This window comes from Trichomycterus rosablanca, chromosome 24, assembly GCF_030014385.1.
Source record: "Trichomycterus rosablanca isolate fTriRos1 chromosome 24, fTriRos1.hap1, whole genome shotgun sequence".
In the NCBI taxonomy this organism is placed as follows: domain Eukaryota; kingdom Metazoa; phylum Chordata; class Actinopteri; order Siluriformes; family Trichomycteridae; genus Trichomycterus; species Trichomycterus rosablanca.
This window is the reverse complement of record NC_086011.1, coordinates 18,986,714-19,014,706: the sequence shown is the minus strand read 5'-3', so window position 1 is coordinate 19,014,706 and position 27,993 is coordinate 18,986,714. Positions and strand designations below refer to the sequence as shown.

The 27,993-nt window shown below is 40.9% G+C and overlaps 2 protein-coding genes across 3 annotated transcripts; both read left to right on the top strand.

The window, feature by feature from the left end:
* Positions 1-337: 337 nt before the first annotated feature.
* LOC134301873 (myosin heavy chain, fast skeletal muscle) lies at positions 338-11,481 on the top strand. Its single transcript, XM_062986785.1, has 39 exons — positions 338-550; positions 716-859; positions 944-1,100; positions 1,215-1,242; positions 3,072-3,183; positions 3,256-3,348; positions 3,433-3,496; positions 3,581-3,679; positions 3,763-3,866; positions 3,945-4,083; positions 4,177-4,295; positions 4,382-4,531; positions 4,629-4,799; positions 4,891-5,197; positions 5,280-5,350; positions 5,436-5,523; positions 5,636-5,753; positions 5,841-5,964; positions 6,080-6,216; positions 6,288-6,543; positions 6,623-6,865; positions 6,948-7,124; positions 7,213-7,358; positions 7,440-7,530; positions 7,617-8,006; positions 8,102-8,228; positions 8,347-8,465; positions 8,581-8,777; positions 8,869-9,052; positions 9,142-9,307; positions 9,393-9,517; positions 9,602-9,910; positions 9,988-10,191; positions 10,270-10,395; positions 10,476-10,646; positions 10,733-10,837; positions 10,917-11,012; positions 11,099-11,230; positions 11,341-11,481. The coding sequence occupies exons 1-39, from the start codon at positions 350-352 to the stop codon at positions 11,359-11,361; spliced, it is 5,811 nt and encodes a 1,936-aa protein (XP_062842855.1). The 5' UTR covers positions 338-349; the 3' UTR covers positions 11,362-11,481.
* A 2,527-nt stretch (positions 11,482-14,008) lies between these two features.
* LOC134301871 (myosin heavy chain, fast skeletal muscle-like) lies at positions 14,009-24,018 on the top strand. Of its 2 annotated transcripts, XM_062986783.1 has the most exons (39): positions 14,009-14,222; positions 14,337-14,480; positions 14,569-14,725; positions 14,841-14,868; positions 15,493-15,604; positions 15,681-15,773; positions 15,873-15,936; positions 16,017-16,115; positions 16,203-16,306; positions 16,387-16,525; positions 16,619-16,737; positions 16,824-16,973; positions 17,071-17,241; positions 17,339-17,645; positions 17,764-17,837; positions 17,926-18,013; positions 18,126-18,243; positions 18,325-18,448; positions 18,564-18,700; positions 18,772-19,027; positions 19,107-19,349; positions 19,432-19,608; positions 19,697-19,842; positions 19,924-20,014; positions 20,101-20,490; positions 20,586-20,712; positions 20,831-20,949; positions 21,065-21,261; positions 21,350-21,533; positions 21,617-21,782; positions 21,874-21,998; positions 22,088-22,396; positions 22,475-22,678; positions 22,786-22,911; positions 22,991-23,161; positions 23,248-23,352; positions 23,441-23,536; positions 23,670-23,801; positions 23,910-24,018. In XM_062986783.1, exons 1-39 carry the CDS (start codon positions 14,022-14,024, stop codon positions 23,925-23,927), a joined length of 5,811 nt encoding a protein of 1,936 aa, XP_062842853.1. In that variant the 5' UTR covers positions 14,009-14,021; the 3' UTR covers positions 23,928-24,018. The 2 variants fall into 2 exon arrangements, with proteins under 2 accessions (XP_062842853.1, XP_062842852.1); XM_062986782.1 differs by lacking the exon at positions 23,910-24,018 and having other exon boundaries at positions 23,670-23,825.
* Positions 24,019-27,993: the final 3,975 nt, after the last annotated feature.

Sequence of the window (27,993 nt, the reverse complement as noted above, 5' to 3'; positions counted from 1 at the left end):
TATTGTACACATTTTCAGCAAACTGATTGTACAATTATTCGCATTATTTCAGTTTCAGTGTTCATCAGTTGTTCCAGCCTGCAATTTCCATCACCTGGAATCAAAGAAGGTATAGTGCTAACTCAATATGGCTTTGTGTGAGAAAATCCTTTTAAAAACGATGTTTGCTAGAAAAAAAGAGGAAGTAAAACACAGTTAACTATAGACACAGGTAAACACAGGTAAACTAAATAGTTTAATAAAAGACAAACTCTTAGATCTATGGTATATGCTGTGAGCTACATGAAGTACTTGTTGAAATACACTGTGGAAATTACAAATATTTGTTAATCCACAGTAACTCGGCACCATGGGGGATGGAGAAATGGAGTGTTTCGGCCCCGCGGCCATATTCCTCCGCAAGCCAGAAAAGGAAAGGATTGAAGCTCAGAACAAACCTTTTGATGCCAAAACAGCAGTCTACGTGACTGAGCCCAAGGAGATGTACCTCAAGGGTACACTCAAGAGTAAAGAGGGTGGCAAAGCCACTGTCGAAACTCTGGATAACAAAGTAGGTCAAAAGAACATTCAAAGTTCTTAACATTTCGATAATGCTTGTGAAATAGCTTTACAGATTTGTACAGATGTTAATGTCTGACTGAAATGTCTCACAATTCAAATGATCCTAACAAGCCAACAATGCTGCTAAGCAGTAAACAAATCCCTGATTTTACAGACTCTGACAGTCAAGGAGGACGAAGTCTTCCCCATGAACCCTCCAAAGTACGACAAGATTGAGGACATGGCCATGATGACCCACCTCAATGAACCTGCCGTGTTGTATAACCTCAAAGAGCGTTACGCAGCATGGATGATCTACGTAAGTTCAACAATCATTTACTCAATGATTCGATTTAAGTTAAACTGGAAACTCTCATGAGGCATATTTATTTTCATCCTTCAGACCTACTCTGGGTTGTTCTGCGTGACTGTGAACCCCTACAAGTGGCTCCCAGTATACGACGCTAAAGTTGTCACTGGATACAGAGGCAAAAAGAGGATTGAGGCTCCACCCCACATCTTCTCCATCTCTGATAACGCCTATCAGTTCATGCTCACTGGTATGAAAATAGTTCAAACAATTTAATAAATAAAATCCCTTATGTTTAAAACTATTGCCAGTTTGTATTGATTAATATCTTGCGTAACTAATCTTTATTTTATTATTTCCTCAGATCGTGAAAACCAGTCCATCCTGATTACGTAAGTGCATTTTTATGTAGTTTATTTAGTAACAGAATTGTTGCTTCAGGTTTTAAGACCCTATTTTAAGACCCTACTTAAGACCATATTAAGACCATACCCCATATTAAGACCCTACTGCCTCCCACCATGGACCCACTGCAGTTTGCGTACCGTCCTAACCGCTCAACGGACGACGCCATATCCACTACACTTCACCTGGCTTCTACACACCTGGACAGAAAGAACACCTACGTCAGGATGCTGTTCATAGACTTTAGCTCAGCATTCAACACCATCATTCCTCAGCATCTAATTGGAAAGCTGAGCACGCTGGGCCTGAACACCTCTCTCTGCAACTGGATCCTGGATTTCTTGACTGAGAGACCTCAGTCCGTCCGGATCGGTAAGAACACCTCCAGCACCACCACACTGAGCACCGGCGCTCCCCAAGGCTGTGTGCTCAGTCCACTGCTGTTTACTCTGCTTACGCACGACTGTACAGCAATGCACAGCTCGAATTCCATCGTTAAGTTTGCAGACGACACAACTGTGGTGGGACTCATCAGCAACAACGATGAGTCAGCGTACAGAGAGGAGATACAACATCTAACGGACTGGTGCCTGGTGCCAAGTCAACAACCTGTCTCTGAATGTGGATAAAACCAAAGAGATGGTCATTGACTTTAGAAAGACACTAAGGGACCACTCCCCACTGCACATCGACGGCTCATCTGTTGAGATCGTCAAGAGCACCAAATTTCTCTGTGTTCATCTGGAAGAGAATCTCACCTGGACCCTCAACACCAGTTCCATCACCAAGAAAGCCCAGCAGTGTCTCTACTTTTTGAGAAGACTGAGGAAAGCTCATCTGCCACCCCCCATTCTCACCATGTTCTACAGAGGAACAATCGAGAGCATCCTGAGCGGCTGCATCACTGTCTGGTTCGGAAATTGTACTGCGTCGGACCGCAGGACTCTCCAGCGAGTAGTGAGGACAGCTGAAAAGATCATCGGGGTCGCTCTTCCATCTCTCACGGACATTTTTAACACCCGCTGCATCCACAAAGCTCTCAGCATTGTGGACGATCCAACCCATCCATCACATGGACTTTTTACTCTGCTCCCGTCTGGGAGACGATACCGCAGCATCCGGACTAACACAACCAGACTGTGTAACAGTTTTATCCCACAAGCAATCAGACTCCTCAACTCAGTACTGTAACAATTTCCTCCGGAAATTTTCTGCTGAACTGTATTGACTGTTAGACTGTTTTTACCTGTTTTTATTTAAAAGTCTTGTTGTATTTTTGCACCTTATTTACTTTTTAGGCACCTTATCTCCATTGCCAATTTTACGCTGCTAATGTACAACATGTCACTACCTCATGAACCATTGTACCATCTATTCACCATCATGTACTAACACTTGTCTTTAGTCCTGTCTTCTAATTACTTGTTTAGATTAGGGATAATTAGGAATATCTTTTGTAGTTATTTATTATAGGATTTTTTGTATTTATTGTTGTACTTACACTGTTTTGTATTTACACTGTTTTGTCTTGCACTTTTTGTACCGTGTTACACTGTGATCCTAGAGGAACGCTGTTTCGTTTCAATATGTACTTGTATGTAGCTGAAATGACAATAAAACCTCTCTGACTCTGAGGTTGCTCGGCTGGTGCAGAAGTCTAATATGCTGGCCCACCAATGCTGAGATCAGAAACATCAAAATGTGTGCAAAGCATTAAAGCAACTATTGGAGTAAATACCAGGATTAAGATGTGATGATGTATGTAAATTCCTAGATGAATACATGTGTGTTCAGTGTAATATTCTTTCACCCTCAGTGGAGAATCTGGAGCAGGAAAGACTGTGAACACCAAACGTGTCATCCAGTACTTTGCAACAATTGCAGTGACTGGACAGAAGAAGGCAGAGCCTACTGCTGGCAAAATGCAGGTACGAACATGTTTGCATTGTTTACATATTATCAGTGTTCAGATGACTATCAAAAATATCTGTGTTTCATAGGGGTCTCTGGAAGACCAAATTATTGCTGCAAACCCCCTTCTTGAAGCTTATGGCAATGCCAAGACTGTGAGAAATGACAACTCCTCCCGTTTTGTGAGAAAATTCGACTTTATAGTTTGTATAAACTAGAATCTCAAACACAACTAAGTGTATAAATTTGAACTTTTACATTTTTAGGGTAAATTCATCAGAATTCATTTTGGGCAAACTGGCAAGCTGGCCTCGGCTGATATTGAAACATGTAAGTTCCCGTCACCTTACACAGCTTTTGCAAATCTATTAACTGGAAATTTAATCATTTAAAAAAATGCTAATGTATTACCAGATCTGCTGGAAAAGTCAAGAGTCACTTTCCAGCTCTCTGCTGAGAGGAGCTACCACATCTTCTACCAGCTCATGACTGGACACAAACCAGAGCTGCTTGGTAAGAAATCCTAAATCTTTCTAGCAGAAACATAAACCTAAATATATTACTTATATATTTAAAGGTTTTCTTTATTTAAACAGAGGCGCTGCTCATCACCACAAACCCCTTTGACTACCATATGATCAGTCAGGGGGAAGTCACAGTCAAGAGCATCGATGACGTGGAAGAATTTATTGCCACGGATGTAAGTAAAACTTCAACTTTAATGAAATTAGTATGAACAATTTTAATTTAATTGATTGTTTCTAATACTTCACCACAGACCGCTATTGAAATCCTGGGCTTCACCGCTGATGAGAAAATAAACATCTACAAGCTGACCGGTGCTGTGATGCATCACGGCAACATGAAGTTCAAGCAGAAGCAGAGGGAGGAGCAGGCTGAGCCTGATGGCACTGAGGGTACATTAAAAATACCTCATATTGATGTGGTTCATCCATGTAACGTCCTGCATGTATTATTAATGATTTATATTGTCACTGTTTTTAATTTAGTGGCCGATAAAATCGCCTACCTCTTGGGCCTGAACTCTGCTGACATGCTGAAAGCTGTGTGCTACCCCAGAGTGAAGGTCGGGAATGAATATGTGACCAAGGGCCAGACTGTACCTCAGGTGAAGGGTTCAATATTGAAACAAAAAAGGATAAATTTACCATTACAATTTTTACAAAACTAAATCTGTAATAAACCAAATTTCAGGTGAACAATGCAACAATGGCTCTCTGCAAGTCCATCTATGAGAAAATGTTCTTGTGGATGGTCGTTCGTATCAATGAGATGTTGGACACAAAACAGCCAAGACAGTTCTTCATTGGTGTGCTGGACATCGCTGGGTTTGAGATCTTTGATGTAAATATTTGTTTCGTTTTTACACCAATCTCAGATTCTACCTACAATACAAATCAATCCTGAGTGTATTAATGCAAACATCTGTACGCTGAAACAGTTCAACAGCTTGGAGCAGCTCTGCATTAACTTCACAAATGAGAAACTGCAGCAGTTCTTCAACCACCACATGTTTGTGCTGGAACAAGAGGAGTACAAGAAAGAAGGCATCGAGTGGGAGTTCATCGACTTCGGTATGGACTTGGCTGCCTGCATTGAGCTTATTGAGAAGGTAAGATGATGATGATTTCAGGACGATCGCTACTCAAGCTATTTAAGATTTCTTTATTGATCTTTCACTCCTTGTTTAAAATCATCTACAGCCAATGGGCATCTTCTCAATCCTTGAAGAGGAGTGCATGTTCCCCAAGGCTACTGACACGTCCTTCAAGAACAAGCTGCACGACCAGCATCTTGGAAAAACTGCCGTCTTCCAGAAGCCAAAGCCTGTCAAAGGCAAAGCTGAGGCCCACTTCTCACTGGTGCACTACGCCGGTACTGTGGACTACAACATTTCTGGCTGGTTGGACAAGAACAAGGATCCACTGAACGACTCGTGTGTGCAGCTGTACCAAAAGTCTGCAAACAAACTGCTGTCTTTGCTGTATGTTGGTCATTCTGCTGCTGATGGTAAGATTAACCATTAATAACTAGTAAAACAGGAATTACAAAAAATTTATTATTAATTGATTGTAAATCCTCCTTCATACAGCTGATGCAGGTGGTGGAAAGAAAGGCAAGAAGAAGGGAGGTTCCTTCCAGACCGTCTCTGCTCTGTTCAGGGTCAGAATCATTTTATATTGATATGGTGAACAATAAAAAATAAGGTATGTGAAGAAAAACAATTAAAAAATCTTAAATTCTACAGGAAAATCTGGGCAAGCTGATGACCAACTTGAGGAGCACTCACCCTCACTTTGTGCGCTGCTTGATTCCCAATGAGTCCAAGACTCCAGGTAGGTTTTATTTTCAATGTAATACATTTTAATGCCTTTCACATTGATCATTAAATCCTGTACAATGTTTAATAGTGATCATGATAACCCTGACACTCTGTTACTGCTGTAGGACTGATGGAGAACTTCCTGGTCATCCACCAGCTGAGGTGTAACGGTGTGCTGGAGGGTATCAGGATCTGCAGGAAGGGATTCCCCAGCAGGATCCTCTATGGTGACTTCAAGCAGAGGTCATTTTCTGAGCACTAACTAACTAACTATTTTTAAGTGATTGAATATTAATTGTCACAATCACTGAGGTTCTAGTTTTGAAACAGATACAAGGTCCTGAATGCCAGTGTCATCCCAGAGGGACAGTTCATCGACAACAAGAAAGCTTCAGAGAAACTCTTGGGCTCCATTGATGTCGACCACACCCAGTACAAGTTTGGACACACTAAAGTAAATAATAATGCCACAATAAAACAATAATGGATTTTAAAATGTTCATTTGGAGTTTTAGAAACCAGTTTATTGCGCACTACTACATGTTTTGTGCACTCTTGTTACTTGGTAGGTGTTCTTCAAAGCTGGTCTGCTGGGTACCCTTGAGGAGATGCGAGATGAGAAACTGGCAGCTCTGGTGACCATGACTCAGGCTTTGTGCCGTGGATTCCTCATGAGAAGGGAGTTTGTCAAGATGATGGAGAGAAGGTACACTGATTAAACAATTAGTTTTTAATACTTTGGGGTACAAAACATTAACACGTTTCATCCTTTCACAGAGAGTCGGTCTTCTCTATTCAATACAACATCCGCTCATTCATGAATGTGAAACACTGGCCATGGATGAAGCTCTACTTCAAGATCAAGCCTCTGCTGAAGAGCGCAGAGACTGAGAAGGAAATGGCCGCCATGAAGGAGAACTTTGAGAAGATGAAGGAGGATCTGGCAAAGGCACTGGCCAAGAAGAAGGAGCTTGAGGAGAAGATGGTCTCTCTGCTGCAGGAGAAGAATGACCTGCAACTGCAAGTGGCATCTGTAAGTGTTCTAAACTGGGAACTGTGAAATTTAACTGGTTACTGTAGAACAATATTAATGATGTCCTTTACATCAACAGGAAACTGAGAACCTTTCTGATGCTGAGGAAAGGTGTGAGGGACTCATCAAGAGCAAGATCCAGTTTGAAGCCAAACTCAAAGAGACCAACGAGAGGCTGGAGGATGAGGAGGAAATCAATGCTGAGCTGACTGCCAAGAAGAGGAAACTGGAGGACGAGTGCTCTGAGCTGAAGAAGGACATTGATGATTTGGAGCTAACCTTGGCCAAAGTGGAAAAGGAGAAACATGCCACTGAGAACAAGGTACAACATGCCGAACAATGGTGCCAATCTCAATGTAGATTTTCATTTACAAACGCTGTAACTACAACAAAATGCATTTTAGGTCAAGAACCTGACTGAGGAGATGGCCTCTCTAGATGAGGGCATCGCCAAGCTCACCAAGGAGAAGAAAGCCCTCCAAGAGGCACACCAACAAACTCTGGATGATCTCCAAGCAGAGGAAGACAAAGTCAACACTCTGACAAAAGCAAAATCCAAACTTGAGCAACAAGTTGATGATGTAAGATCGTGTCTATTAGTTTGATTTAATTATTAGATAAATCTCTTAAACATTCTTCAATGCTTCAATGTTTATCACATCAACACAGCTTGAGGGCTCTCTGGAACAAGAGAAGAAGCTCCGTATGGACCTTGAGAGAGCCAAGAGGAAGCTTGAGGGTGACCTGAAACTGTCCCAGGAGTCCATAATGGACCTGGAGAATGAAAAGCAGCAGTCTGATGAGAAGATTAAGAAGTATGTTGGTCTGAATGAATAAATCCTCCAAAAACCTTGTTATTTATTGCAATATTTACTACATATTTATTTTCATAACAGGAAGGACTTTGAAATTAGCCAACTTCTAAGCAAGATTGAGGATGAACAATCACTGGGTGCTCAGCTTCAGAAGAAGATCAAAGAACTTCAGGTAATAATGACGTCCAGAACATTTTCACAGAGAATCTTCAGCCAGAAATCTTCACCCAGACAAGACTAAGTATTTTCTCATCTTAGGCTCGCATTGAGGAGCTGGAGGAGGAAATCGAGGCTGAGCGTGCAGCTCGTGCTAAAGTGGAGAAGCAGAGAGCTGATCTCTCCAGGGAACTTGAGGAGATCAGCGAGAGGCTCGAGGAGGCTGGTGGTGCCACCTCTGCTCAGATTGAGATGAACAAGAAGCGTGAGGCTGAGTTCCAGAAACTCAGGCGTGATCTGGAAGAGTCCACTCTGCAGCATGAAGCCACAGCCGCCGCCCTCCGCAAGAAGCAGGCCGACAGCGTCGCTGAGCTTGGAGAGCAGATCGACAACCTTCAGCGTGTCAAACAGAAGCTGGAGAAGGAGAAGAGTGAATACAAAATGGAGATCGATGATCTGTCCAGCAACATGGAGGCTGTAGCCAAATCAAAGGCAAGTTTTATAAAGAATCCTAAGTAAAACTGACCACTTGATATTTAAAACACTGTACAATAAACAAAAAATAACTTCACACACTTACTTTTTAGGCGAATCTTGAAAAGTTGTGCCGTACGCTAGAGGATCAAGTAAGTGAGCTAAAAACCAAAAATGAAGAAAGCACACGGCAACTTAATGACCTAAGTGCACAAAGAGCACGACTGCAAACTGAAAATGGTGAGTACATAGAGGATTAAGAAAAAAGAAAACTGACTACAACAACAAAACAGTAAAAAATATGAAAAAAGCTGGTAGGACCAGAATGGTAAGCAAGGTATTTGTTTTGTATTTAAAGGTGAGTATGGACGCCAACTAGAAGAGAAAGAATCTCTTGTTACTCAACTGACCAGAGGCAAGCAGGCCTACACTCAGCAGATTGAGGAGCTCAAGAGACAAATTGAAGAGGAGGTGAAAGTATGTATCATTCAGCAAGAAAGCTATGCAGTCAAGTTATTTAATATTATTTCAAAAAAACTTTTAAGACTCCTGCAAGATAACATAAAATATATGATGATGACCTAACCTCCAGGCCAAGAACGCTCTGGCTCATGCCGTCCAATCAGCCCGTCACGACTGCGATCTGCTCAGAGAGCAGTTTGAGGAGGAGCAGGAGGCCAAGGCTGAGCTGCAGCGATCAATGTCCAAGGCCAACAGTGAGGTGGCTCAGTGGAGAACCAAATATGAAACTGATGCCATCCAGCGTACTGAGGAACTTGAAGAAGCCAAGTAATAAGAAAGCAAATAATGTAAACATAACTAGAAGTTCAAAGAAAACAAAATGTAAACGATGTGTACATTTTCACTCCTTATTCCACAGAAAAAAGCTTGCTCAGCGTCTCCAGGAGGCTGAGGAAACCATTGAAGCTGTGAACTCCAAGTGTGCCTCCCTGGAAAAAACCAAGCAAAGACTGCATGGTGAGGTGGAGGACCTCATGATTGATGTGGAGAGAGCCAACGCACTGGCTGCCAATCTCGACAAGAAACAGAGGAACTTTGACAAAGTAAGGCATTATTTCCTTTTAAAAGTTTCAAGTATCGAAAATCAAGTTTTGTTTTTCACAAAGCCTTTAAATGTTCTCCACAATTTCAGGTCTTGGCAGAATGGAAGCAGAAGTATGAGGAAGGCCAGGCTGAACTGGAGGGAGCTCAGAAGGAGGCTCGCTCTCTCAGCACTGAGCTCTTCAAGATGAAGAACTCATATGAGGAGGCTCTTGATCATCTGGAGACTCTGAAGAGAGAGAACAAGAACCTGCAGCGTGAGTTGCTGCAACTTAAAAGTTCTTTCAGTATTATACTGGAGAAGTGAAAGCACTTTTAATTCCATTTCTTTCATCTCCACAGAGGAGATCTCTGACCTGACTGAACAGCTTGGGGAAACTGGAAAAACCATTCATGAGCTGGAGAAGGCCAAGAAGACAGTGGAGACTGAGAAATCAGAAATCCAGACAGCTCTTGAGGAGGCTGAGGTACGTATTCAATCTTTTATTTAGCAGAAATAAGGTACAACTGGGTCTGAACTACACTGGTTAATTGAAAGTGCAATTCTTCAGGGCACACTGGAACATGAAGAGTCCAAGATTGTTCGCATCCTGCTTGAGCTCACCCAGGTGAAGAGTGAGATCGACAGGAAAATTGCTGAGAAGGACGAGGAGATCGAGCAGATCAAGAGAAACAGCCAGAGGGTGATCGAGTCCATGCAAAGCACTCTGGACTCTGAGATCAGGAGCAGGAACGATGCTCTCAGGGTCAAGAAGAAGATGGAGGGAGACCTCAATGAGATGGAGATTCAGCTGAGCCATGCCAACCGCCAGGCTGCTGAGGCCCAGAAGCAGCTCAGGAACGTCCAAGGACAGCTCAAGGTTTTATTTTATGAACTTTACAATTGTAAAGTGGTTTACTTTAGAATGTGTAGTTACAGTAATTACTTTTACACCAGGATGCCCAACTGCACCTTGATGAAGCTGTAAGAGGACAGGAAGACATGAAGGAACAGGTTGCCATGGTGGAGCGCAGGAACAACCTGATGTTGGCAGAGATTGAGGAGCTGAGAGCTGCACTGGAACAGACTGAGAGAGGCCGCAAAGTGGCTGAACAGGAGCTGGTTGATGCCAGTGAGCGTGTGGCACTGCTCCATTCTCAGGTTTGCCGTTATTTACAACACACTTATCCTTGACTTTAATTTGTAAATCAACCTAATTTTCTTTTTTTTTTCCAACAGAATACCAGTCTAATCAACACTAAGAAGAAGCTTGAGGCTGACCTGGTTCAAATCCAAGGTGAGGTGGATGATACTATTCAAGAGGCAAGAAATGCTGAAGAAAAGGCTAAAAAGGCTATTACAGATGTGAGTGTTTGAATTCAGGCTCAAGTATATACTGTCAATATGTAAATGAAACAAAAAAAATGACATAGTTTATCTACTAGGCTGCCATGATGGCAGAGGAGCTGAAGAAGGAGCAGGACACCAGTGCTCATCTGGAGAGGATGAAGAAAAACCTTGAAATTACAGTGAAAGATCTGCAGCACCGTCTGGATGAGGCTGAGAACCTCGCCATGAAGGGTGGAAAGAAGCAGCTCCAGAAACTGGAGTCCAGGGTAAAATGTGTTTTGAAATAAAACCGATCATTTTGGTTACCAGGGTGTTTAAGTCACCAGTATGAGCAGATCTACGTCTTTGACAGGTCCGTGAGCTGGAATCTGAGGTTGAAACTGAGCAGAGACGTGGTGCTGATGCTGTTAAAGGAGTCCGCAAATACGAGAGGAGAGTGAAGGAGCTCACCTACCAGGTTAGGAAATACAAAATAATCATATACACTGACTGTACAATCTAGAGTTTAAAATCTAAATCAAGTCACATTTACTTAGACTGAGGAGGACAAGAAGAACATGAATAGACTGCAGGACCTGGTGGACAAACTGCAGCTGAAAGTCAAGGCCTACAAGAGGCAGGCTGAAGAAGCTGTAAGTTTTCTTTTCGATAGTCCATGCTGTACATTCACTGTGTGAAATGTAATAATCACTTGAATCATATTTTGTCCTTTCCACAGGAGGAGCAGGCCAACACTCACCTGTCCAGGTACAGGAAGGTGCAGCATGAGATGGAGGAAGCTCAGGAACGTGCTGACATTGCTGAATCCCAGGTTAACAAGCTGAGAGCCAAGAGCAGAGAAGTTGGAAAGGTAAAGTCTGTTCACTCAGAAAATAATTTTAGTTGAGGAGCTCTAATAGACCTATATATATATACTATATATATTATAAATATACTAATCATGTACACGTCTGTTTTTAGGGGAAGGATGTAGCAGAGTGAGCCAACGACCAAACTGGACAATAAAGTAAATGTAAAACTGGACATCAAGTGATCATATAATATGTATTTCTTGTAAATGTGTCCATGCAAAATCAATCCAATAAAAGTTCAGCAAAAATGTATTTGTTTACAGTTTTTATCATTGAAATACTAGTCAGAAATTTTTTCCCAACAAATGCAGATAAACACTTAAAACAAAGTTTTAAAAAAGTACATTTATTTATTGACTGTTTTATCACTGCTTTATACTGGTTTTGCGATGGGTTATATTCATTGGGCGAACAGCAGGAAACACTCTGGATATGTCGTCAGTCCATTAAAAAGTGGGCAGACACACATTCTGACACACACACTTTCTAGTAGCTCCAATTGGTCTAACTGAATGTCTTTGGAACAACGCAGACACAGAATGAACATGCAAACTCCTAAAATATGAATTTCTTCTTAAATTTTCATGCATAACTCCATAAGGAAGTAGCTGAATAAGGCAAATGTAAAAGTCCATACAAAAGGACCTCTGGCTGCTTGGCCGTAGAATCGAACCCAGGCCCTTTAAGTTACGAGGTAACAGTGCTACCCACTGCACCACTGGGCCGAAAGAATATACTATAAATACACACATCCACGAAAGTAGCCAAATCTGCACTTAAACCGGTGTTAACATTTTAAAAGAAGACACAGATTAACACACAGATGATTATTATGTAAGACCAGAGTATCATTTTACCAAGGCAAATGATCCCCTAAGTCCTTTAATAAAAGGCAGCTAGAGCATTCTAGTCTAAACAATAAGAAGCTATTCTTGTATTAAATCCTAATTACAATTCATCTGCAAGAATTGAAGTCTCAGTAACACTGGGTCAGAAACGTACACTTGTGGTCTACATGAGAAGACTATCGAGGTATCCTAGATAGATCTGTGGGGTGGCTTTAATAATATTTCAGCTAAAACATTATTCATATATCTTGTTGGGGGGTGAGGACCCACATGCTCACTCAGCAAAAGGTCAAGGTTGTCTAAAAGAAGGGTTGTCTCAAGCAGCTCTCACATCCCAATAAATGTTTTTTTTTCTCTCTGTAACATGTATGGTTATATAAATAGTAGCACAAGTGTTCTTCCCATAGTATAATCAATTAAAAAAAGAAACAGTATAGAGTAGAAATATTAACCTTTACACTCTGGTACGTTTTTTAAACATGTTTAACCTAAATTGTACTCAAACACAAAATGGGTGCATGAAATTTTACCATTTGAAGTCTTTAGTATGGCATTTCTTAGACTCTCGGTGTATAAATATATTTATCACAAGTTGGACAACTGTTGTGCCCACTTCTCCTTTTTTGTCATGAGAAAAACTCTCAAGCACTTTGGAACAGTATGTCAGTGACATCTGAGAGCTTCTCCACAGCCACTTCCAGCTTTATTTTAATGCCAAGGGGCATTAAAATGAACGCTCCGCTCCCTACATAAGTCCTGAACAATGTCTGCACTCCAGTAACTGATACCCAAGACCACATAACAAGGCTTGGCCATAAAAGTGATCCTTAAATATACTTACAAATGTAAGTGATGTCTTGAATCACTCTTTAATAATAATAAATGCATTTATTATACCTGTTAATGCGTTCATCTTTGTCCTGTAATAAATTACAACAGCTAATTTGAAGGTCAATGTAAAAGTAACCTAATTCAAGATAATCTATAAAAACAGAAAGAATAACCCAAGGTCAAGGTCACAGACATGAGCAGGGACATCATGTGGGTAAAAATTCACACCTACTACAGCTTGATGCATGCCCAAATAAAGAAGATCCACTTGCTGACTGAACATTTATCCACCTATATAAGCAGCCAAATCAAACTCCTCTAAGCTTCAGCAGCCAGCCAGGAAAGGTCAGTGCCAATAGATGTACACATGAAAGAAGGATTAAATCAATTTTATAACAATGCTTTTGTTAAAATTTGCATGTTTCCTCTTTCAGCAGCTCCAGCAGAGACAACATCAGACACGTTTTCTTTTGTGCAGGGACAAAGGTAAACTCATTTTAAGTTTCAATAAAGACCAATCAGAAATCAGTAAAACTAGAAGTACAACTAGAACTGTTTTACCATGGTCACAGTTGCGGCTCAGGTTCAGTTTCACAGGGAAACATTTACATTTTTATCCAATTTTATTTTTACTTTTATCCAAAGCGACTTACAGTTATGACTGAACACAATTTTGAGCAATTGAGGGTTAAGGGCCTTGCTCAGGGGCCCAACAGTGGCAACTTGGCAGTGATGGGGCTTGAACCGGCAACCTCTTAATTACTAGTCCAGTACCTTATCCACTGAGCTATCACTGACACTGGAAACAATGGGGGCAAAGCAGAAATACCCTGGATAGAATACCAAAACATTGCAGGGTTTCAGCCACTCCCTACCCTCAGAATCATGTCTGTGCAGATGGCAGGCCAGACGACAACACTACTGAGATTCGAACCTGAATCTCAGTGGTGGTAAGCTGGCTTTAGAGACCGCTGCGCCACCCAAGTGCCACTAAGTTTATCATTAATGACAATGTCTAACAGTAAATATATTTTGGACTTTATCAATTCTTTGTTAATGTTTATTTGTGTAATTTTTGTGTATTATACTTTACCTAAGGTAAATAGCCACCATGGGAGATGGTGAAATGGAGTGTTTTGGCCCGGCGGCCGTCTTTCTGCGCAAGCCAGAAAAAGAGAGGATTGAGGCTCAAAACAAACCTTTTGATGCCAAAACGGCATACTTTGTATCTGAGGCCAGTGAGATGTACCTTAAAGGAGTTCTCGAGAGTAAAGAGGGTGGAAAAGCCACTGTTAAAACTTTATGTAATAAAGTAAGTGAACTGGGTTTTCTTTCCAAACAGAAGTGCAGCATTTACAAACTGCAGTAGTTCCTGATGTAGGTTTTATTGTGCATTTCATTTAACATGAACATTTTTCTCCACCAGACTATAACAGTTAAGGATACTGAAATCTTCCCCATGAACCCTCCAAAGTATGACAAGATTGAGGACATGGCCATGATGACCCACCTCAACGAACCTACTGTGCTGTATAACCTCAAAGAGCGTTACGCAGCATGGATGATCTACGTAAGTTAAAAAATAGCTTATTCATGAGTAACAATAGTGGGAAGTATACCTACATTAACTTATGACCATTTTACTTGAACATCTTCAGACCTACTCTGGGTTGTTCTGCGTCACTGTGAACCCCTACAAGTGGCTCCCAGTATACGACGCTAAAGTTGTCAGTGGATACAGAGGCAAAAAGAGGATTGAGGCTCCACCCCACATCTTCTCCATCTCTGATAACGCCTATCAGTTCATGCTCACTGGTACAGTTTCTTATACTGTCACATCTTGTACACTAGTAGTTCACATTTACAGAGTGGTTTGTATAAATTAAGATACATCGCATTAAAACAATGGTTTACTTTTTTTTTTTTGCAGACAGGGAGAACCAATCTATCCTGATCACGTAAGTCTAAAAATAAATGCACAACTGGTGTATGTTTTTGTGTGCATTGATTTCTCACTCATAGATATTAATGTATAAATATTCATCTAGTTTTTTGTATCTCTCACTTCTTTTTTTTTTTATTATCTATTTTTCCCCACTTTTTCCCCCCAATTTTTTTTATCCCTATTCTAGTCGTGTCCAATTACCCTGATTGTGTCCTCTATACTGATTCGACCCTTTTGCCGCCGACTGAGAACGCCACTCAACTGACTTGCGTTCCGTCCGGCACGAAATCAGTACAGCCTGCATTTTTCACCTGCACGAGCCGAGTTCATACACCGAGAGACACTGCGCAAGGAGGGTCACACCCCCCTAAATGTTATTTCTAAGCCCTGTGCAGGCGCCGTCAGTCAACCAGCAGGGGCCGCAGTCGTACCAGTTATGAGGACCTATGCTCCGACTCTACCCCTAACCCTGAACAGCCAAACGTTGTTCATACTGCCACCCAACCCAGTCGGAAAGGCAGAGCTGAGTTTCCATACGATGTATCTAGAAACCCAACTCTGGTGCGCTGGCGTACTTTACCGCTGCGCCACCTGAGCGGCTGTATCTCTCACTTCTGCTCTGTCTGTTGACCCCCAGTGGAGAATCCGGTGCAGGAAAGACTGTGAACACCAAACGTGTCATCCAGTACTTTGCGACAATCGCAGTGTCTGGACAGAAAAAGGCAGAGGCTTCTGCTGGCAAAATAAAGGTAAGTAAAGCTTTTTAAAGTATATACACTTAACCAATGCTGAAAGTGTTTTGCTGAATATCCCCACTGTCTGTAGGGGTCGCTGGAAGATCAAATTATTGCAGCCAACCCCCTGCTGGAGGCTTATGGTAATGCCAAGACTGTCAGGAATGACAACTCCTCCCGTTTTGTGAGTATCATGAAAAGTTCATATAAAAATGTGCTTTGATAGACTGTTAAAAAATCTATCACATTTAAAATACCAATGTGTTCTTTCATTTTATTTTAGGGTAAATTCATAAGAATCCACTTCGGTACTACAGGAAAGCTGTCATCTGCTGACATTGAAACTTGTAAGACCCTTTACCCCACTTTAAAAAAAGTTTCGTTCTAAAATGAATTGAACTGCTAAACTAACAGGTTGCATTAACAGATCTGCTGGAAAAGTCAAGAGTCACTTTCCAGCTGTCTGCTGAGAGGAGCTACCACATCTTCTACCAGCTCATGACTGGACACAAACCAGAGCTGCTTGGTACGAGGTCACGTGTTAGAATTTGTGTTGTTGTTCATTAGCTGTAGTAGAAATATCTAAAAGTTGGATGTTTTACTCTTCACACAGAGGCGCTGCTCATCACCACCAACCCCTACGACTATCACATGATCAGCCAGGGTGAAATCACAGTCAAGAGCATTGATGATGTGGAGGAGTTCATAGCCACAGATGTAGGAAGACTTTTAATTAACGTCTATAATTGTTTTTAAAATGTCTTGACTTTAATCGTATTATTTATTATCCCACAAAGACCGCTATTGACATCCTGGGCTTCACCGCTGATGAGAAAATAAACATCTACAAGCTGACCGGTGCTGTGATGCATCACGGCAACATGAAGTTCAAGCAGAAGCAGAGGGAGGAGCAGGCTGAGCCTGATGGCAATGAGGGTACATTAAAAATACCTCATATTGATGTGTTTTGTCCATGTAACGTCCTGCATGTATTATTAATGATTTATATTGTCACTGTTTTTAATTTAGTGGCCGATAAAATCGCCTACCTCTTGGGCCTGAACTCTGCTGACATGCTGAAAGCTTTGTGCTACCCCAGAGTGAAGGTCGGGAATGAATATGTGACCAAGGGCCAGACTGTACCTCAGGTGAAGGGTTCAATATTGAAACAAAAAAGGATAAATTTACCATTATAATTTTTACAAAACTAAATCTGTAATAAACCAAATTTCAGGTGAACAATGCAACAATGGCTCTCTGCAAGTCCATCTATGAGAAAATGTTCTTGTGGATGGTCGTTCGTATCAATGAGATGTTGGACACAAAACAGCCAAGACAGTTCTTCATTGGTGTGCTGGACATCGCTGGGTTTGAGATCTTTGATGTAAATATTTGTTTCGTTTTTACACCAATCTCAGATTCTACCTACAATACAAATCAATCCTGAGTGTATTAATGCAAACATCTGTACGCTGAAACAGTTCAACAGCTTGGAGCAGCTCTGCATTAACTTCACAAATGAGAAACTGCAGCAGTTCTTCAACCACCACATGTTTGTGCTGGAACAAGAGGAGTACAAGAAAGAAGGCATCGAGTGGGAGTTCATCGACTTCGGTATGGACTTGGCTGCCTGCATTGAGCTTATTGAGAAGGTAAGATGATCACTGCAGTGCTTTCAGGACGATCGCTACTGAAGCTATTTAAGATTTCTTTATTGATCTTTGACCCCTTGTTTAAAATCATCTACAGCCAATGGGCATCTTCTCAATCCTTGAAGAGGAGTGCATGTTCCCCAAGGCTACTGACACGTCCTTCAAGAACAAGCTGCACGACCAGCATCTTGGTAAAAGTGCTGCTTTTCAGAAGCCAAAGCCTGCCAAAGGCAAAGCTGAGGCCCACTTCTCACTGGTGCACTACGCCGGTACTGTGGACTACAACATTTCTGGCTGGTTGGACAAGAACAAGGATCCACTGAACGACTCGTGTGTGCAGCTGTACCAAAAGTCTGCAAACAAACTGATGTCTTTGCTGTACGCTGCTCATGCCGGTGCTGATGGTAAGACTGGAGCGGGTCGTTGATTTCATTGACAACAAGCATGAAATATTTGGTTATGAACTGAACTCTACAGTCAAATAGTGAATATAAATACTTAATAAATACTTTCACTAAACAGCTGACGCCGGTGGTGGAAAGAAGGGAGGCAAGAAGAAGGGTGGTTCCTTCCAGACTGTGTCCGCTCTCTTTAGAGTAAGTGTTTGGTTTCTTTGAATTTTGAAAACAGTAAAGCTTTTACATTATGCAGTTACTTTAAAGGATCCATGTCTGAACTATACAGGAGAATTTGGGCAAGCTGATGACCAACTTGAGGAGCACTCACCCTCACTTTGTGCGCTGCTTGATTCCCAATGAGTCCAAGACTCCAGGTAGGTTTTATTTTCAATGTAATACATTTTAATGCCTTTCACATTGATCATTAAATCCTGTACAATGTTTAATAGTGATCATGATAACCCTGACACTCTGTTACTGCTGTAGGACTGATGGAGAACTTCCTGGTCATCCACCAGCTGAGGTGTAACGGTGTGCTGGAGGGTATCAGGATCTGCAGAAAGGGATTCCCCAGCAGGATCCTCTATGGTGACTTCAAGCAGAGGTCATTTTCTGAGCACTAACGTTATTTTTAAGTGATTGAATATTAATTGTCACAATCACTGAGGTTCTAGTTTTGAAACAGATACAAGGTCCTGAATGCCAGTGTCATCCCAGAGGGACAGTTCATCGACAACAAGAAAGCTTCAGAGAAACTCTTGGGCTCCATTGATGTCGACCACACCCAGTACAAGTTTGGACACACTAAAGTAAATAATAATGCCACAATAAAACAATAATGGATTTTAAAATGTTCATTTGGAGTTTTAGAAACCAGTTTATTGCGCACTACTACATGTTTTGTGCACTCTTGTTACTTGGTAGGTGTTCTTCAAAGCTGGTCTGCTGGGTACCCTTGAGGAGATGCGAGATGAGAAACTGGCAGCTCTGGTGACCATGACTCAGGCTTTGTGCCGTGGATTCCTCATGAGAAGGGAGTTTGTCAAGATGATGGAGAGAAGGTACACTGATTAAACAATTAGTTTTTAATACTTTGGGGTACAAAACATTAACACGTTTCATCCTTTCACAGAGAGTCGGTCTTCTCTATTCAATACAACATCCGCTCATTCATGAATGTGAAACACTGGCCATGGATGAAGCTCTACTTCAAGATCAAGCCTCTGCTGAAGAGCGCAGAGACTGAGAAGGAAATGGTCGCCATGAAGGAGAACTTTGAGAAGATGAAGGAGGATCTGGCAAAGGCACTGGCCAAGAAGAAGGAGCTTGAGGAGAAGATGGTCTCTCTGCTGCAGGAGAAGAATGACCTGCAACTGCAAGTGGCATCTGTAAGTGTTCTAAACTGGGAACTGTGAAATTTAACTGGTTACTGTAGAACAATATTAACGATGTCCTCTACATCAACAGGAAACTGAGAACCTTTCTGATGCTGAGGAAAGGTGTGAGGGACTCATCAAGAGCAAGATCCAGTTTGAAGCCAAACTGAAAGAGACCAGCGAGAGGCTGGAGGATGAGGAGGAAATCAATGCTGAGCTGACTGCCAAGAAGAGGAAACTGGAGGACGAGTGCTCTGAGCTGAAGAAGGACATTGATGATTTGGAGCTAACCTTGGCCAAAGTGGAAAAGGAGAAACATGCCACTGAGAACAAGGTACAACATGCCGAACAATGGTGCCAATCTCAATGTAGATTTTCATTTACAGACGCTGTAACTACAACAAAATGCATTTTAGGTCAAGAACCTGACTGAGGAGATGGCCTCTCTAGATGAGGGCATCGCCAAGCTCACCAAGGAGAAGAAAGCCCTCCAAGAGGCACACCAGCAAACTCTGGATGATCTCCAGGCAGAGGAAGACAAAGTCAACACTCTGACCAAATCCAAGACCAAACTTGAGCAACAAGTTGATGATGTAAGATCGTGTCTATTAGTTTGATTTCATTATTAGATAAATCTCTTAAACATTCTTCAATGCTTCAATGTTTATCACATCAACACAGCTTGAGGGCTCTCTGGAACAAGAGAAGAAGCTCCGTATGGACCTTGAGAGAGCCAAGAGGAAGCTTGAGGGTGACCTGAAACTGTCCCAGGAGTCCATAATGGACCTGGAGAATGATAAGCAGCAGTCTGATGAGAAGATTAAGAAGTATGTTGGTCTGAATGAATAAATCATCCAAAAACCTTGTTATTTATTGCAATATTTACTTCATATTCATTTTCATAACAGGAAGGACTTTGAAATTAGCCAACTTCTAAGCAAGATTGAGGATGAACAATCACTGGGTGCTCAGCTTCAGAAGAAGATCAAAGAACTTCAGGTAATAATGACGTCCAGAACATTTTCACAGAGAATCTTCAGCCAGAAATCTTCACCCAGACAAGACTAAGTATTTTCTCATCTTAGGCTCGCATTGAGGAGCTGGAGGAGGAAATCGAGGCTGAGCGTGCAGCTCGTGCTAAAGTGGAGAAGCAGAGAGCTGATCTCTCCAGGGAACTTGAGGAGATCAGCGAGAGGCTCGAGGAGGCTGGTGGTGCCACCTCTGCTCAGATTGAGATGAACAAGAAGCGTGAGGCTGAGTTCCAGAAACTCAGGCGTGATCTGGAAGAGTCCACTCTGCAGCATGAAGCCACAGCCTCCGCCCTGCGCAAGAAGCAGGCCGACAGCGTCGCTGAGCTTGGAGAGCAGATCGACAACCTTCAGCGTGTCAAACAGAAGCTGGAGAAGGAGAAGAGTGAATACAAAATGGAGATCGATGATCTGTCCAGCAACATGGAGGCTGTAGCCAAATCAAAGGCAAGTTTTATAAAGAATCCTAAGTAAAACTGACCACTTGATATTTAAAACACTGTACAATAAACAAAAAATAACTTCACACACTTACTTTTTAGGCGAATCTTGAAAAGTTGTGCCGTACGCTAGAGGATCAAGTAAGTGAGCTAAAAACCAAAAATGAAGAAAGCACACGGCAACTTAATGACCTAAGTGCACAAAGAGCACGACTGCAAACTGAAAATGGTGAGTACATAGAGGATTAAGAAAAAAGAAAACTGACTACAACAACAAAACAGTAAAAAATATGAAAAAAGCTGGTAGGACCAGAATGGTAAGCAAGGTATTTGTTTTGTATTTAAAGGTGAGTATGGACGCCAACTAGAAGAGAAAGAATCTCTTGTTACTCAACTGACCAGAGGCAAGCAGGCCTACACTCAGCAGATTGAGGAGCTCAAGAGACAAATTGAAGAGGAGGTGAAAGTATGTATCATTCAGCAAGAAAGCTATGCAGTCAAGTTATTTAATATTATTTCAAAAAAACTTTTAAGACTCCTGCAAGATAACATAAAATATATGATGATGACCTAACCTCCAGGCCAAGAACGCTCTGGCTCATGCCGTCCAATCAGCCCGTCACGACTGCGATCTGCTCAGAGAGCAGTTTGAGGAGGAGCAGGAGGCCAAGGCTGAGCTGCAGCGATCACTGTCCAAGGCCAACAGTGAGGTGGCTCAGTGGAGAACCAAATATGAAACTGATGCCATCCAGCGTACTGAGGAACTCGAGGAATCAAAGTAAGCCAGCATAAATAATACAACTATGTTTGCCAACATTTATTTACATTTAGAAAAAAGTGTGCATACAGTATTTATCTCTTAAAAGGAAAAAGCTTGCTCAGCGTCTCCAGGAGGCTGAGGAATCCATTGAGGCTGTAAACTCCAAGTGTGCCTCCCTGGAGAAGACCAAGCAGAGACTGCATGGTGAGGTGGAGGACCTCATGATTGATGTGGAGAGAGCCAACGCACTGGCTGCCAATCTTGACAAGAAGCAGAGGAACTTTGACAAAGTAAAAATGTGTTGTTTGAAACTTAATTTTACCTTTATAAAAAACACAATGAGAGTTTATATCCTATATGTTGTGATTTTTAGGTCTTGGCAGAATGGAAGCAGAAGTATGAGGAAGGCCAGGCTGAACTGGAGGGAGCTCAGAAGGAGGCTCGCTCTCTCAGCACTGAGCTCTTCAAGATGAAGAACTCATATGAAGAGGCTCTTGATCACCTGGAGACTCTGAAGAGAGAGAACAAGAACCTGCAGCGTGAGTTACTTAAAATATGTGTGCTTTTTGACTCAGCACATTCACAAACATCTAAAATGATGCATTTAAAAATATTTTCAAAATTCCACAGAGGAGATCTCTGACCTGACTGAACAGATTGGTGAGACTGGAAAGACCATACATGAACTGGAGAAGGCCAAGAAGACAGTGGAGACTGAGAAATCAGAAATTCAGACAGCTCTTGAGGAGGCTGAGGTACAAAACATATAAATAATTCAGTAGATCCAACATAACTGTAAACATACAGCATAGTAAAACACTATTCCACTTTTTTGTTTCTCAAGGGGACACTGGAACATGAAGAGTCCAAGATTGTTCGCATTCAGCTTGAGCTCACCCAGGTGAAGAGTGAGATCGACAGGAAAATTGCTGAGAAGGATGAGGAGATCGAGCAGATCAAGAGAAACAGCCAGAGGGTGATCGACTCAATGCAAAGCACTCTGGACTCTGAGATCAGGAGCAGGAACGATGCTCTCAGGGTCAAGAAGAAGATGGAGGGAGACCTCAATGAGATGGAGATTCAGCTGAGCCATGCCAACCGCCAGGCTGCTGAGGCCCAGAAGCAGCTCAGGAACGTCCAAGGGCAGCTCAAGGTAAACCTCAACTTATTGTCTTTGTGGACAAATTAGCTTCCTGGAGACATCTGTCCACAATATGCTCTTTCACACCAGGATGCCCAACTGCACCTTGATGAAGCTTTAAGAGGACAGGAAGACATGAAGGAACAGGTTGCCATGGTGGAGCGCAGGAACAACCTGATGTTGGCAGAGATTGAGGAGCTGAGAGCTGCACTGGAACAGACTGAGAGAGGCCGCAAAGTGGCTGAACAAGAGCTGGTTGATGCCAGTGAGCGTGTGGCACTGCTCCATTCTCAGGTTTGATATAGTAGCTGTTTGTTTATATGATTTGAACTGATTTGCTGTTTCTTTGATACTTGTTGCTACTTTTACTCTTAAGGCTTTTTTATTCTCACTGTAAACAGAACACCAGCCTGATAAACACCAAGAAGAAGCTTGAGGCTGATCTGGTGCAGGTCCAAGGTGAAGTAGATGACATAATCCAGGAGGCCAGAAATGCTGAAGAGAAAGCTAAGAAGGCTATTACAGATGTGAGTGCTCAACACCAGTCATTTTACACCAGTACAATTTACAATAAGATAAAAACTAAACCCACTGCTTCATTACTAGGCTGCCATGATGGCAGAGGAGCTGAAGAAGGAGCAGGACACCAGTGCTCACCTGGAGAGGATGAAGAAAAACCTTGAAATTACAGTGAAAGATCTGCAGCACCGTCTGGATGAGGCTGAGAACCTCGCCATGAAGGGTGGAAAGAAGCAGCTCCAGAAACTGGAGTCCAGGGTAAAACGTGTTTTGAAATAAAACCAATCATTTTGGTTACCAGGGTGTTTAAGTCACCAGTATGAGCAGATCTACGTCTTTGACAGGTCCGTGAGCTGGAATCTGAGGTTGAAACTGAGCAGAGACGTGGTGCTGATGCTGTTAAAGGAGTCCGCAAATACGAGAGGAGAGTGAAGGAGCTCACCTACCAGGTACAGCATTAATCTACCAGTGTGCAGACAACAATAAAGTACCCCCATGTCCCCAAAAATATTAAATTATATAACTTTAATTTTTCAGACTGAGGAGGACAAGAAGAACGTGAATAGACTGCAGGACCTGGTGGACAAACTGCAGCTCAAAGTCAAGGCCTACAAGAGGCAGGCTGAGGAAGCTGTAAGTCACTTCTTAACAGCAAGAAAAATTTTTTATCAACTTCACTAAATCAGGAATCCACATGAACACAATTTAATAGAACAATAAACAAAGCAGATGTATTTTAACACTTTGCGAATGTGCTTTGTAACAGGAGGAGCAGGCCAACACTCACCTGTCCAGGTACAGGAAGGTGCAGCATGAGATGGAGGAAGCTCAGGAACGTGCTGACATTGCTGAATCGCAAGTCAACAAGCTGAGAGCCAAGAGCAGAGAAGTTGGAAAGGTGAAATTTTATGAAGTAAAATAAATGTGAGATGTTCTAGTGGTAGAGAATTATTTTTTGTTGTTGTTCTGTATATCAGTATAATAAACCTATTTTATTTTTTTTCAGGGCAAGGAGGCAGAATGAGAAAAATCTACATCTGACAGTGTAGCAAGTAGTCATATAATATGAATCACTTGTGAAATGTCTTAATAAACTAGTATTTGGCTGCAAATAATTGTTCTTTTTTAGTATTTTTCTTATTTATTCTCATGAAACTAACTCAAGACCAATTTAATATATATTTGCAAGTATATTGCAAAATGTTAAGTAACATACTTGGAGAGTAATTCCTAACATGTTTTAATACAACTGGAAATCATCCTCAAAAGTTCTGCAGTAAGAAGGCAGTCATACAAAAATTACATGCTATATTAAATCTAACAAATTTACTGATTCTGTGAAAGCCAGACCCACCGTGTACCTGAACATGATAAAGTGGTGGTAAAGTAGAAAAATAAAACGAAACAAGCCATGTTCAAGTTTATAGTCTATCTTTACTGCTTCATGTACTACTACAGAAACATACTCACGTTTTGTTAATATACATTTCTAACTAAAGTGATGGGTTTACCACTGTAAAATTACTCATACTAACAACTAACAACCTTATTTGTATTTAAATGTTACACACTTTTAAACTTTTGGGGAGAAAACACTGGAGACGTTACATGTGCATCACTAAAACACAAATACTGATGCTGACGCCCTCTAGTGTTAATTCTCTAAAAATACACTTAGTGGCTGAAATAAAACTATCCAGTCCTTTTAGTTGATGGTGATTAAAAAATAAACACTACAGTCCATTATCTTATCATAATATGGTTTCAATACTGCTGAATTCCCAGATCTTCATTAAACAATACATAATTTACACTTATTTATAAATGCTTGTGGGTGATTGTTGTCAAATATTTACACAGAGGCAAAAAATCTAAGCACCCACAGCCCCAAAGGCAAAAGAGTGAAAGCCAAGAAAGCACAAGAGGTAAAAGGGACAAAGCCCACAGGGCCCCAGAGGCAAAAGAATTAAAGCCCCCAGAGCCTCAAAGGCAGAGAAGTAAATTTCATTGCTGTGTACTTGAACAGTAAAAGTATAATCAGTGGTGCATAATTATTCAGTCCTTTTAATTTAATGTGATAAAAAAATAAACATCAGAGTCCATGATCTTGTCACCCAGAAACATGATCATCAAAAGTTCTTCATGCTTGTGTACGCAGACATGAATATGTGAATGTGTGTGCATAGGGATAATATTTCGATTGACCTTCTGTCCTTTATGACAAAAACTGTGAATAATAAAAAGACAACTTTATTCTATATTTATCTAAAATAATTAACTTATCAAGCTGCTTTATCGCGCTGCGTAATAAAATATCACAGAGTTACTGCTGTTCATTGTAATGCTATAAATTGCCCTCATGGTGTCAGCACATCCGGTAGATAAAGTGAAGGGAAATGATTTCTTTGTGTGCTGTACATTAACAAATTAAAACATTTGTCCCTGAAACATTATTTGCCATGTTAATCAATAGCATAAGAAAGAACAGTAAGCTGTGTCTAATGCTGCTATGAAAACGTTAGCTTCTTCAGCACTGTACGTTTCCTCTATTGTGTGAAGCCACTGAGTTCACTACTACTAGTAACTACTGTTAACTACTATTCTTTTACTGAGTTCATTACCTCCAAATAATTTGACCTGTCTATTTATACTTAATGAGAGACTTTTGCAGCTGTAGACCTCTGGCATTTACTGTCTGAACTCAATCTATAGCATAACAGCCAGCCTTTAAAAAGATCAGCTACATTTGATGCTTGACTCTGGGGATTTTAGCTGAAGCCCTGCAATGAATTGGCACCCTGTCCAGGGAGTTCCTGCCTTGTGCATATAAAATGAATAATCACACTGAAACCCTCAAAACATATTGTTTAGAAATTATTAAAGGGAATAATAATGACACATATTAAACACAGACAGGATGTAGTATGTAGCGGAACATCATCTTTTCTAATGTCTCCCTACAAAAAAATTTAATAAATTCTTCAGTATGTCGTTCAGTCAAATGCTTTACAAAGCCAAAACTATTTATCAGTTTCTGTATAAATGTGCTGTTATCACCATTATAATCAATAGGAGTATCAATGCAATGACAAATCATAGAGTGACTGTATGGAATACAGTATAGTCAGGTGACAGATGATATCCTTTCTACTAAATGGTCAGCTTTCCCTTATTCTGACATTTCAGTGGCTGTTACAATAATTGGACATTTTGTTACGTAATTAAAACTTACAGTATAATTAATACAAATACAATGTAAGGATTTTATTTTTATTCCATTTCTCCTTATTCTACTCTAGCTGGAAAGACAGAATCCAGGCAGCACAGTTGAACTGTCTTCTATGTCACACCGGATGCCTTCCAATGCAGCCCTCGGATCTCAGCAGACACGAGCTAGCATGATTTACTCATGCTCCACCGAGCACCCAGAACTATGAGTTCTAATGCAAATTACAAAATCATACCCACTTAGTCCCCCAAACCTGTTGTTTTTTTATGTGCTACATTAGGAGAACAACAACAAACATACAGAATAATTTTGAAACATTCAACTGCTTATTATTTTTTAAACTTTATACCAGCAACAACTGTCATGAATACTTACACAATACATTTCAGGAATGGCATTCCAGATACTTTTATTTCTTTTTAAGGGGCAGGACCACTTTAAGTACTGCAACTTTATACCCGTGACATTTGGGCGCTCCCCCACAGCCGGATTAGGCAAAGACTTCTTAGAAGACAGACTAAGTGCAACACGATTCACATCACAAAACTGTACTGATCGCATCCAGACTGCTAATAATGGATTTTTAAAATCTTTTAATCAGTACTAGCATAATACTCAAATTCTAAAACATAAACATAAATCTCATTCAAATTATAAAACTATTTGCTTACATTGGCTTTGATAAAATTAAAAGCTTTGATATATGGAATACACAATATACAATATAACTTGTTAGTAATTCAAAAATAAGTTGGTTTATTTTGTGCCATTTTTAAAACCCGTCTGCTTTGTCCTTTTTTAATCACAAGAAAAACGACATGAACACAAAAGCAACAAGTGAAACAACACGTGTCGTAAATGTCTGGTACACTCTGCACACCGGGTCCATAAGAATCAAATGCATACAATCTGATCTTTGTAAAAGATTGAATTACTGCCACAACCATACAAAACCAACCCACAAAAAATACAAAGACCTCGTCGTCATGCCAGGTTATACATAATGCAGGTTTTAAACCACGGTGATTTGAATGGAAGGTAATACAGTGCGTTCAAAATGAAAATTCCAAACCTGCAGGCAAAATATTACCCAATTTTTAAAACCTTTATACAATTTTCTTCTTACATTTTATTGTACAGGCTGATACTAAAAAATATTATTTATTGTCCTGTGATGTAATTTTATTTGTTTTACTCAAAGCCTAAACAAGAATGAAAATAATTGTATTTAAGACTTGGCTTTTAGTTCCAGGTACTGTAACTGTAAAGTTTTATAAAAAGGGTAAAATGCAGGTTAGATTGTTCATTCATTCATTCACTGGCTGTTAAACCACAGTTATTCACTAAGTGAAAGGCAGAAAACAAATGAAAGTTAGTGACCACTTTTACCCCCTCATACCAAATATGGCATGTGGAATGGCAGTTGTTAACCCAGTGCACAGACCAGGCCAAACAGCTGTAACTGACACAAAAGGCCAAAACACTGGGAAAGACCTCTGACATACACACCAGTTGTCTTATTGACTAGCTATTATTTCTTGAGAGCAAAGAAAACTTCAGGTCAACTACAATAAAAAGATTCTAAAATATTCCACATCACAACCATCACAACCAGAACCACCCCCCCCCCCCCCAAACAAAAAATACCGATTCAAGACTGTGACATTAGATCATTTAAACTACCCAGATACACCCCACTTCATACATTACAGTTCAAGACATGAAAGGCTCGATATCATGTTTCATTTTAACTCAAATGCTAAGAGACACAAAAAGTTGTTCAAATGCTACAATACATTCTGAGCCCACGCAACTGCTTCCAGCAAAGCCTAGAACCTTAGTTATTTACTGATTTTTGCTA

Excerpts from the sequence above, each read along its gene's own strand:
- LOC134301873 (XM_062986785.1), top strand. The coding sequence starts at position 350 with ATGGGGGATGGAGAAATGGAGTGTTTCGGCCCCGCGGCCATATTCCTC. Across the intron at positions 3,184-3,255 it reads CTACTGCTGGCAAAATGCAG|GGGTCTCTGGAAGACCAAAT; the intron begins GTACGAACATGT and ends TGTGTTTCATAG. Across the intron at positions 7,359-7,439 it reads TCTGATGAGAAGATTAAGAA|GAAGGACTTTGAAATTAGCC; the intron begins GTATGTTGGTCT and ends TTTTCATAACAG.
- LOC134301871 (XM_062986782.1), top strand. The coding sequence starts at position 14,022 with ATGGGAGATGGTGAAATGGAGTGTTTTGGCCCGGCGGCCGTCTTTCTG. Across the intron at positions 15,774-15,872 it reads ATGACAACTCCTCCCGTTTT|GGTAAATTCATAAGAATCCA; the intron begins GTGAGTATCATG and ends ATTTTATTTTAG. Across the intron at positions 18,449-18,563 it reads ACAAGTTTGGACACACTAAA|GTGTTCTTCAAAGCTGGTCT; the intron begins GTAAATAATAAT and ends GTTACTTGGTAG.